We start from the raw sequence: 11,494 nt of genomic DNA, 5'->3' as shown, positions 1-11,494 counted from the left end.
CTTACATGTAAGTCGTCTGTTTTAATTTCTTCACCAGACAACTGAAATGTAAGTCGTCTAGACCCTAAACATAACCCTTAAACTTAATTAACTAACTAAACACTTCATAAAATCAAATTAAACTTCAAAAGTGTTTACTATACACAAAAATAAACACGTATAGGTAAAAAATTAATTTTTCAAAAAAACATTCAAGCTTTCCAAAATCTAACCCTAAGAATACATACAATACTACAACATATGTTGCCAAACCCTAGACCAAAGAATACCATGATCCACTACCTACACTCATCTATGTTGAAAACAATTCAATTTTGTTATATTTTAATTTATATCACTTGAAACTGTTTATAATTACATGATTTTAATTTTTCGCTTATCAAAATATATTTTTAAAAATTTAAAAATTATTTTTAAGATCAGCTACACCAGAAGACTTACTTTGAAGTCGTTTAGATGACTTCCAACATCTCAGACGACTCAGGCGACTTACTAAGGCTATATTCGTAAAAATGACTTCTGTTTTTTTGTTTGGTCACAAGGGGCTGGACTGTAATTTCACAAGGTTTTTAGGTTAGTTTTGCATTTGATTCAAGTTTGAGTATAGGTTTGGGGTTAAAATCAAGTTGTTGGTTAGTTTTGGCAAATTCCCCGACAATATATTGCTTTCGTACATCCAAAAACTTTACAACGTTTCATACAATGATAAACCAACCGATGGGATCAAACAAGGTAATATATATAGCCATCAAAGACTTGAGAACACCACCTTGGTGCACCTCTAGCAACATAGGATTGAAACCTGAAGTCCATTAACGCAGTAGCAGCTATAAGGCGAGCTCCTCTGTTAGCTTCGTATATTCAGAGAACACATTTTGACTACCTATTTATTACCTTTTAAACAAAATGATAAGATTTAAGTTCTAAAATTTGTTCTCAATTAGATAAATATAAGAATGGGCCTTTAGATTTTATTAAATTGGTTCGGTTAAATATATCAAAGTGACTGAGAAGATATAAGGCCATTTTTAACCATAACACCTCTAATGAGTTGTTTAATCAGTTTTTTACTAATAAATGATTAAGCACCCCTCAAGCACCACTTCTTCGACAGCTTAATTAAGCACCCCTTAAGTAGCACTTCTTATTTTATTATGGTACTAGGTTAAGATCCGCGTCTTGCGCGAGATGAATATTATATATATATTATTTTTAAGTATTATATATTTTTTACATAATATGAAATAATAAATATATATTGAGTAATTAAAAATTTAGCAACTATTATGTATATAATTAAATTGGTACAAATACTTAAATAAATTTTATTTATCCAGACAAACACTTTTTTTCTATTTTATATGTTATAACATTAAGTTTAAATGATATTAACATAGATATTTAATATATTTTTAATATTGACATCTGTTAAAAAATATTTTATACTCATATTATTTTTGATCGTTTGTATTTCTTTATAACAAAATTTTTAAATCAATGATAACAATAAAAAAATTAATGGGATGTTTAATAGTTTTAGTAATTTATAATTTTAAAAACATTCAATGCAAAGTTTAAAATCTAAATATTAAGTTGTCAATAATTGTTCAAAATGTTTATCAAAAAATTTCAAATCAAATTCGAAATTTAAATACTTATGTATTTTATATGGCATATAATTTATTTTTTTAAAAAAATATTAATATGCATATATATAATATTTATTAAATGAGACTTCCTACTTATGTAATTTTTTAATCATTATTGTGAGATTTTTAACAACTTTAGTCATTTATATTCGTTTTTTAAAATTCAAAATATAACATATATGAAAAAATCTAAATTTTTATTATATAGTTAATGTGGTTGTTTAATTTATTTTAAAATAAATTAAAAATGATAGAGAATAGACTGATTTTTATCAAATCTTTATTATTTAAAATCATTAATTGTCATATATACTTTAGCCACATTAGGTAATTCCGTGATTTTTATTTAAGGAAACAATGAAGAACATTTATGATTAATGTATGGTTAATTTAATAAAAAACTTATTATATATTTAAAATAAATTAATAATGTTTCTCTTTTAATAGATAGGAGATTTTCTCATTAATTCTCTATCATTTTTAATTTATTAGACCGCACTTATGGACCAACATATTTTTCTAAGGATTCTAAAAATTATTGTGGTGATGACATGTGACTACAAAAATATGTCGTAATGTTTCCCTTTTAATATATAGGAGATTTTCTTTTGTTGTTAAATCCAAAAATTATTAAGTACCCTAGTTAATGTTGCTCTAAGAAGCTTATTAATGTACTACAAGTGCGGCCCATAAAAGAGAGATAAAAACACGAGAGAACAGAAGTAAGTTGATAAAGCAAAGTTGATCGGAAGTTTCCCAGAGAAATCGAGTTACTAATGACGACGACGCAATCAGCAAGTAGGATCGAGAAAGTGGTCGTTCATCCACTCGTCTTGCGCAATATCGTCGACAATCACAACCGCATCGCTAAGGACTCGGGAAAGCGTGTTGTCGGTGTTCTTCTCGGCAGTAGAAGCTCCCGTGGTATCGTTGGTGTCACCAACAGCTACGCAGGTTCGCCTCATCTCCCTATCGTCGTTGGTGTTTTATGCGTATTAGTGAGATGTATATGTATGACAGCAATTTAGTGTTAAGGGACAAAAAATTTTAGGTTGTATTTGAGTTTGCATTATCTCTAGACACTGTTGCTTTCATATGACTTGTTTGACGTTTGGTATATTGTTTTGTAGTGCCCTTTGAGGAGGATGGCAAAGACCCAAGTATCTGGTCTTTTGATGGCGACCACCATGAGTACATGTTGAACATGTTCAACGGCCTTAATGGTACTTGTCAGAAACCTGTAGCTTTGATTATATATATATATATATATTATGATCATGTTTTTGACAAAAAGGAAAACTCTTTTTCAGACAAGGAGGATGTGGTCGGTTGGTACAGCACATGCCCCAACCTCAGAGAAAATGATTTGGCTGTTCACGCTTCTATCTTTAGGAGGTTAGTTTCATCTAGCTCATTCATAATCATACTAGCACTCTTTATGTTCTGTTGACGGGTCTGATTTAAGTTACACCAGAGCCTTGTTTTACTTTCAATTAATACAACTTTCGTTTTACTTTTACTACTGCAGCTGCAGCTATGTTCTCAATCCAGTTGTGTTGGTCACTATTGACGTCCAGCCTCATCAACTTGGAATTCCCACAAAAGCTTACTATGCAGTGAATTCTTCTCTCGGAAGCAGCAAGGAAGCCTTCGTCCCTGTGTCTACAGAAATTGCTCCTCCTCAAGTCGAGGAGATCGGTACGTCCAAGCCTGTCTTTTGGTTAATTGTATCTGAGCGAGAGGAGTCTTCTCACACGTACATGGTTAAATTTATTCTTGATTTCTAACAGGCCGGAGTATCCTGGTGACTGAGATGACTCCGGGTGGTGATAATGGCTTGGTTGATAGTATCGAAGCTAACTAACTACCTGTCCCTCCAAAACAGGGTTAGGATTAGTGTTTCAGGATATGACACTTCGCTTGATGCTCTTGACCTTGTTAGCTATTTGGAGAAGCACTTTCAGTCTTGTGGTTTCCTGGAGAACATTCAGGTGCCGAGACACCCGGTCACTAATGCAATTACCGACAGGTTTGTTTTCAGCTTTCTTTACTCTAGTTTTTTTAAATTTAAAAATATGCTAACTATTTGTCTGTTTTTTTTTCTCATGATTGATAAATAGATGTACTACTGTGACTCTCAGCGGAGAATGGGCAACAGAGAAGGCATTGGCACTCAACGGAAGTGATGTGGGAGGATGGATAGTTTCTGTCACCGTTTTACCACCTGAGATTAGTGAGATGGCTTCTGGGATGAGTGCTCGTGAATATGCACTTCGTTACGTCGCCGGGACCCTGTCCATGTAGCCGCTTCTCCCTCAGGCTCTCAGCTCAGTCAGTACTATCTCCATTTCGTTTTTTCTGTTTTCCATTCTGCATTGTCTATTTTCTTTTGTTTCTGCATTTTAGACAAAGCATTTTTCCTGGTTTTTACTGGATTTACCATCTTTCTAGCATAAGAATATATGTCAGACTTTTACTGGATCTTTACTATCCTAAACCATGCATCTTAATCATCCCTAATAAGTAATAATCGTAAATTAATTATCGTTGTTACACTCTTTTTCTTCATCATCTGACACTTTGCTCAACTGTCCCTTGACGAGTACCTACGGTAGTAACATTGGCCAGTGCACGGTTTATTTAAAAATTTAAGGAATGCGAGGAGAATCTTATATTACAAATTATATGGCTTGTCGCAACTTTTCATGAATCTTAAAATCTCTGATGATAACGTACCGTCGTTGCCATGATATGATATGATATGATATTGGACTTAAAAGAACAACATAAACAAAAATAATTATGTGCGCAAAAAAGAAAAAGGTAAATACTCCATAAACAAGTTTAGAAGATTTTTATTACATAATGTTGAGGGTTAAATTAACAGAAACTGGAATAATTTGCGTATCAAAAACGAAAGGAATGAATAAAATTCAATAGTATACAAATATGAAGAAAAAGTACTGTTTTCTATGTTTTCTTTTTTGGGTTAAAAGGCTGTCTATGTGTTACCATGTTGATATTAAGATGTTTGTACAAATTACCCTGTTACTATTAGTTTCGTTAACGAACTATTTGATTACCAGTGACATGACGGCCTCTTTGAGGCAATCAAAAGTGGTTATGATCCTACGTTTATAATGTTGATAACAAAAAAAAAAAGGAAGACATTTGGTATTCTACGTTCGTTCAGTTGTTGCGGTCTTTGGTTGTGTCCACAGTTGTCCTTCAGTTCTTCCCTTCGTGTTAGTGGTTGTGTCGGTTTCCTCCATGTGGCTCTTGTTCTTTCCGTCGTGGTTTCGTTTGAAGCCCTGTGTTAGTTTAGGTCTAATATATGCTATTAGCTTGCCATCAATGTTCCCCTTTATTTTTGTTATGTTTTGCGTGTTAGTTTCGGCCTTTCATTTGATTTCAAGATTGCTTTGGTTTTGCTTAGTTTTTCTTTTTAAACATTTAGTTCTTTTTGGTAAAATTTTTGATTTTTTTTTTCCATTTTTCTAGCTATGTAATTTACTATGTGTGTTTCTTTGGTTATAATCTCTTAATTATTTATACAACGGTTTTTTTTTTTTTGCGAACTTACAACGGTTTTTTGGTTCAAAATATAAACTTGTTTGCGGGGGTTCTAAGTTTAAACATGTTTGTAAAACAATAAAGCATGTGTGTGAACGTGATATGAATTAGTATAAGAATAAAAGAAAATTATGAAAGGAGAAAAAGAAAAAGACGTGTTGCCTAACAAATGATGTATTGGTAAGAAAATGCAATGAAGATTATTACTCTTGCTTGTGGAAAATGAAAGCTATATGCACGGTTTAATACTTACGTCTTTCTTTCTCCTTTTTTTGTCACAAAACAAATTCATTCATTCAATTAGGTTGATGGGGGAATTAACTCCACAACCACCTCTTGTTCGAACAGAGCCAGAACATTCTTTGCTATTACATCTGCATTTACGTTTTTTAAACGGGGAATCCATCTAAAGACAGCACTCTCAAAGACCAGCGACATATGTAGTATGTCTTCCACAATTCCATATAGCTCTAGCGGCACTTCTCTCCTGTTGATGGCCTTGATCAATTGGGCAGAATCAGATTCAAATCTTATTGATCTCCTTCCTTGGGTTTGGCAAGCTGTAACCGCATCTCTAAGTGCTAAACCTTCCGCAACCAGTGGCGACGGGATGAAACTGATACCTCTTTTCCCGTAGCTGCTCTGCTCCGGGTTTGTGACGATCCAGCTCAACCCTGCATTATGCGTGGCTGAAGACCAGGCAGCATCCGACTGTGCGACGGAGTCAGTCCGAGCAGTAGGCTCCAATGGTCTTACCAGCACTCGCTTCTCCACTTGAACCTGCGCCCCTTCCCATTCTTTAGCTGCGGTAATGGCTTGAGATAGTACATCAGCTGGATTCCCAGCAAATTTTTCAAATACCCACTTGTTGCGTGCTTTCCACAGGGACCAAAAGATCCATGGGACTAAAGGTGTAGATATGAGACCTGTTGGAGGTAAGCAGCCGAGGGAGTGCATCTCCGCCCAATCCGCTCTCAAATCTGTCAATCCGCTAATGTCAAAGCTTCCTGCAAGTGGGGAGTGATTCCACACTTCTCTCGCAAAGAGGCAATGAAACAAGAGATGATTGATAGATTCCGAGCCTCCGCATCGTTTGCATCGCGGGTCCACGTTGATGTGTCGAGCTACCAGTGTTTCGCCCACCGGAAGGATTCCCTTCAGGCTCTTCCAGGTAAACATTTTAATTTTAGGCGCTAATTTCAAATTCCAAACTGTCTTTTTCCAGTCAAATTCAGAGGTCGCTTCATCCTCAAGAATCGCGTCCACTACCTCAGCCATGGCCGCGTAGTAGCCAGATTTCACCGAATATACACCATCTTTTGTTCCTAACCATCTAAGTGCATCCGCAGCCCCTTTAATGCTTGGCTGTAACTCCAGGATATGGTCTTCATCAAATGGTAGAATGGCTTGGATGACTGTTCTGTTCCAACCTCCGGTACCAGGCTGAATGAGATCTTTCACAACAAGGCTAGCTGTTTCCCGTGTAGCAGGGCCCATGGGTCTGAGCGGCGTTTCTAGGCTTAGCCAAGGGTCGTCCCATATCATAACATCCGTTCCAGTACCAATCACCCAGCCCATGTTTTTGTTTAGGAGATCTCTCCCTGCCAGTATACTATTCCATCTATGGGAGGCCGAGCTTGGGGCGGTGCAGGTCAGGAGGTTTCCGTCCGGACAGTACTTAGGTAGAAGGGTTCGACCCAACAGACCATCTGGTTTCTCCATGAGCCGCACACTGATCTTGGCTAAGAAGGCCTCGTTAAAAGCTTGGATATCTCGTACTCCCAATCCCCCCATGCCTTTTGGTAAGGTTAGCTTCTCCCATGCGATCCAAGCCATCTTCCGTTTGCCATCGCCTCCGTCCCACCAGAATCGTGTTAAGGCGGATTGGATCCGCTTACACAAGGAGATTGGTAATTTGAAGCAAGACATTGCATGTGATGGGATGGGGGTAAGTACACTCTGCATCATCACAAGTTTCCCGGCAGTCGATAGATATCTATTTGACCAACCACTCGCCTTTTGCTTAATCCGATCTACCAAGGAAGAAAATATATCTCTCTTACGTCGCCCAAAATGTTCCGGCAATCCTAGATACTTTCCGACCCCGCACTCCTTGTGGATTTGCAGTGCGTGGTGGACTCTTTGTTTGAGCTCAGCCGGCGCCTTACGGGAGAAGGTGATAGAGGATTTGTCTCTGTTAACAACCTGACCAGATGCCTCCTCGTATGTCGCCAGGATCGTCTTGAGGGCAGCTGTAGATTCCTTGTTTGCATTAAGGAAAAACATAGTATCGTCCGGAAACAGCAGATGGGTGATTCGGGGACTCCCCCTACACACTTGAATCCCTTGGATAAGGCCATCTTCTTGTGCTTTGTTACAAAGACCCGAGAGCACTTCACTACAAAGAATGAATATGTAGGGTGAAAGGGGATCGCCTTGGCAGATTCCTCGGCTCGGTATAACCTTTCCTCTAGGTGAACCGTTGATGAGGAAGGAATATGTAACTGACGAGATACACTGCATGATCAAACCAATCCAGAGATGGTGAAATCCGAGTCTCTCAAGCACTGCAGAGATGAAGTTCCATTCGAGGCGGTCGTATGCTTTGCTCATGTCCGTCTTAACGGCCATCGCCACTCTCTTCTCAGCTTTTGACGTCTTCAACGTGTGCAACACTTCATGAGTAATAAGGATATTATCTCCAATTGCTCTACTCGGGACGAACGCTGATTGATTCTCCGATATTAGCTTTTCCATCAGCGGCTGCAGTCTTCGTTGGAGAATCTTAGAATACACCTTGTAATAGACATTACACAAGGCAATTGGCCTATAGTCCGAGACTCGCTGTGGGCTCTTAATTTTCGGGATAAGACAGACATGTGTATTGTTGATGTCTCGTGGGAGGGTTCCTGATCGGAATGTGTTTTGGATCTCCTCCACCAGGTCTGCCGACTTCCTCCCAGTGTGTATGGTAAAAGCTCGCTGAGAAACCGTCCGGGCCAGGCGCCTTCTCTCCGTTAATTGCAAATATTGCCTCCTTTATTTCGAGCGCCGTGGGTATCGCGATCAGGCCCTCGTTGTCCTGTTGGGTGATGACTGGTTTGATAGCTCCTCGTACTGTCTCCAAGCTATCTCCCGGGTTCGAGGTGAATAAAGTTTTGAAGTACGATACAATCATCACTGCTATCTCAGCCTCCTTATGGACCACCTTGCCATCGCTATCTTCAAGCACGGTGAAGGCATTCGCTCGGCGTCTGTTTTTTGTAGTCGCGTGGAAGAAGCCTGAGTTACGGTCTCCCAACTGAAGCCATAACAACCTACTCCGTTGCTTCCAAAACGCCTCCTCCGCCAAATAAGCCGCATTCAGACTAACGTTGATCTCCTTGATTAAGCTCGTATCGTTCTGTGGGCTTGTTAGGGCTTCTTCCGCTTCTTCTGTTCAATGAGCGTTTTACTATTGCAGTATTGGAGCCTGTTCCACTCCACAATGGCGCTTCTTGTAGATGATAGTTTATCCATAACTCTTCCTTGCGGAGCCTGTGCCCATGATTCTCTAATGACCTGTTTCGCTTCCTCATTTGAGTTGAGGCGGCGATCATATCGGAACAGTTTTCGTCGCTTTAAAGTTGAGGGATCAAGGAAGGTCAGCAACGGCTTATGATTCGATCCTTCGTATTCCAGATATTGGCACCGCGCTGTTGGATAAACCTCCGCCCATGCACTATTTGCATCCGCCTTATCCAGCCTACATCTCACAAAGTGTGTGCCTCTTTGTCCTCTCCAAGACAGTGGGTCTCCTGAGTGGTGCAGGTCGTATAGGTCTCCCTCCGAGAAGAAGGTTCTAAGATCCAAAAACGACCCCTCTGGTCGATCCGGTCCCCCGACTTTTTCATCACTTGTGAGGAGATCATTCAGGTCCCCTGTTAGGAACCAAGGGGCGTCCCTATCTTCTGCAGAGACAAGAAGTTGGTTCCAGAGACCTTTGCGTTGTTCTCTGTCGGTACAACCATACACAAAACTCGAGTAGAAAATTCTTCCTTGAAATTCAATTTTTGCTTCCATTACATTTGCATTAGAGTACAATACCGTGAGGTTAACCTTTTGATTCCAGAACAGAGCAACCCACCGGCTCCATGCCCCGTCGGAGGGACAAGATAGTGCGCTTCGTAGTTCAGTTGTTTACACTTCTGGAGAACGAAGTCATCGGGATTTTTGGTCTCAATTAGAAAGAGTATATCTGGTCGGAATTTCTTGGATATCTCTTTGAGACGTCGAACTGTCCGGGGATTCCCCAACCCCTGACAGTTCCAGCTTGCAATCGCTAAGGAACTGGAGCAGACGGGACTCGAAAAACCGCCTTCCTCCTAGTCAACTTTGGGATCATGTTGCGTAGAGGTATGTTGTCAGACGAATGGGTATGTTCCCCTGAATTCGCCGGCCTTGAGGTTTCGCCCATCGGCTTTCCTTTTTTCGCTTTAGTCCCACCTTTCATAGGTTCACTGTTTAATTTTTGGCGACATTTTGTGGGTTTGGTTGACAGCACTCTTCTTTTGGCAGGCGATCCTCTTTCAATAGTCGGGCTAGCTGGTATTCTCACCCGCCCAGGTGGTCTTCCCGGCTTCCTCTTTAGGGGAATCTTATCCTCTGGTAGTTTGCTTGGGCTTCCAGAGTGCCCGGTGCCTAAGCGAAGTACTGCTGGGACCCTTGGGCTTTTGATGGGGGACGTAGCTACATCACCAAGCCATTGGGAGATTGGGGTTCTACGGCGGGAATTGTCAGCCCCTTCTGAAACAACAAGTCCGACATTAGGCTCCTTAGCTTGTTCATTAGGCCCCAGTCGTTGTGAAGCAGGGACTCGTTCTGAAGAACTCTTAGCGGGGCTCATCCACTGCTCTTCTGAACTATTAAGGGAAGCTCGTGCTATCTTCCGTGCATTCGCCTCAATTTGGCCTCTTTCTTCAGCTTGTCTTACTCTTTCTTCTCTGACTTCCATTTCGGTCGGGTCAGCGCACTTCGTGTATTGTAACAAAACGTCTCTTGCTTCTCCCCTGGCTTCGTTTAAAACGCTTTGTGGAATCATGCCCTGACTGGCATGTTGGGGACTCCCCCGTTCCACATTAGCATGGATGCTCTTCGAGGCACTAAATCCAGTGTCTCTTGGATCATGAGCGATCTTTTGTACTTCTCTGTAGTAACTTTTGCTTGGGGGGCCAGGGAGGGATCTTTGACTATGGTGCTCTCTGGAAGGTCGAGAGTATCTGTCACTATCAAATTTTGATCTTTCTCTTGCTTGGTACGATCGTCTCTGTGAGCCTCGTTCCTGCCAGGATTGATTTTGAGTTTTGTATCCTCTGTTTTGCAGGTGATTCCTAGCATCAGTTTCTATTTTTTTTTCTCGGCCAGAGCCTTTGTGAGATGTTGAGAATTGAAATGCTTGCTGGTTTATGAGCTCAGGGGCCCTTAGATTACGGTTCGCATGCTGTGGAGCAGTAGAGAAACCTCTAGTAAATCCTGATAGGTTTAGATTAGTATCAGATTCTTCCCTCCCCTCTTCTTGAACTGCTTTCAGTGCTTTCGCTTCTGCGCGAGCTACCAAACACTCCTTAAGGTCATGGTCTAGTCGTAGGCACTTGGTACAGTGCTTGTCTAATCTTTCATAGACCAAGTTAGTCTTGACTTCATCTCCATTGGGGAATTCTAGTATCGAGTTAGTGATTAACGGAAGCAGCCCGTCTATATGGACCCTCATTCTTGCTGCCAAAGATGTTATCTCCGCTTTCTCGTAGATGCCAATGTCGTTTCCTATGCATTTGATTGTTTCCTCAGTCCATAGATGTACGGGGAGACCCTGGACTTTAATCCAAAATGGAATCAGAGATGTACGGGGAGACCCTGGACTTTAATCCAAAATGGAATCCCCTTGTCCCTCTCTTCTTCTTTCCTTCTCAATGTGTACATGATCTCTTATGCCCAATCTTTTTACTTTTCTTTATTTCAAATGCTATTTTATAAGAAGTTCAAAACCAGTCCCTTTTTTTTTGAAACTTTATAAAACCAGTCATTTTCAGTGGTGGTAATAAGTTAACCTTCCAGTTTTGAGATTTGCTTCGCTATCCCGTGTTCTTTAAAAATAAAATAAAATGACCCATCAGAAAAGAAATGCATAGATCAATTTGGTATTATATAATTAATAGATCATCGGCTCAGATATTTTTAAGAAATTATGATATCACTACAAGAAAACAGCGGTATTCTGACGGACATTCCGACGG

General features: G+C 40.0%; 1 protein-coding gene across 1 annotated transcript; it reads left to right on the top strand.

The window, feature by feature from the left end:
• The first annotated feature begins 2,375 nt into the window (after positions 1-2,375).
• On the top strand, positions 2,376-4,125 carry LOC106316922 (26S proteasome non-ATPase regulatory subunit 7 homolog A-like). Its single transcript, XM_013754782.1, has 6 exons — positions 2,376-2,603; positions 2,780-2,872; positions 2,960-3,044; positions 3,178-3,347; positions 3,440-3,678; positions 3,770-4,125. Exons 1-5 carry the CDS (start codon positions 2,426-2,428, stop codon positions 3,511-3,513), a joined length of 600 nt encoding a protein of 199 aa, XP_013610236.1. The 5' UTR covers positions 2,376-2,425; the 3' UTR covers positions 3,514-3,678; positions 3,770-4,125.
• Positions 4,126-11,494: the final 7,369 nt, after the last annotated feature.

This window comes from Brassica oleracea, chromosome C9, assembly GCF_000695525.1.
Source record: "Brassica oleracea var. oleracea cultivar TO1000 chromosome C9, BOL, whole genome shotgun sequence".
Lineage (NCBI taxonomy): Eukaryota > Viridiplantae > Streptophyta > Magnoliopsida > Brassicales > Brassicaceae > Brassica > Brassica oleracea.
The sequence above is the reverse complement of the archived record's forward strand: the minus strand, read 5'-3'. Positions and strand labels throughout refer to the sequence as shown.

What these genes read in the sequence shown, in the direction of transcription:
- LOC106316922 (XM_013754782.1), top strand. Translation starts at nt 2,426, where the DNA reads ATGACGACGACGCAATCAGCAAGTAGGATCGAGAAAGTGGTCGTTCAT. An exon ending in TGTCACCAACAGCTACGCAG is followed by an intron (nt 2,604 to 2,779) that starts GTTCGCCTCATC and finishes ATTGTTTTGTAG; the next exon opens with TGCCCTTTGAGGAGGATGGC. An exon ending in CACGCTTCTATCTTTAGGAG is followed by an intron (nt 3,045 to 3,177) that starts GTTAGTTTCATC and finishes TTACTACTGCAG; the next exon opens with CTGCAGCTATGTTCTCAATC.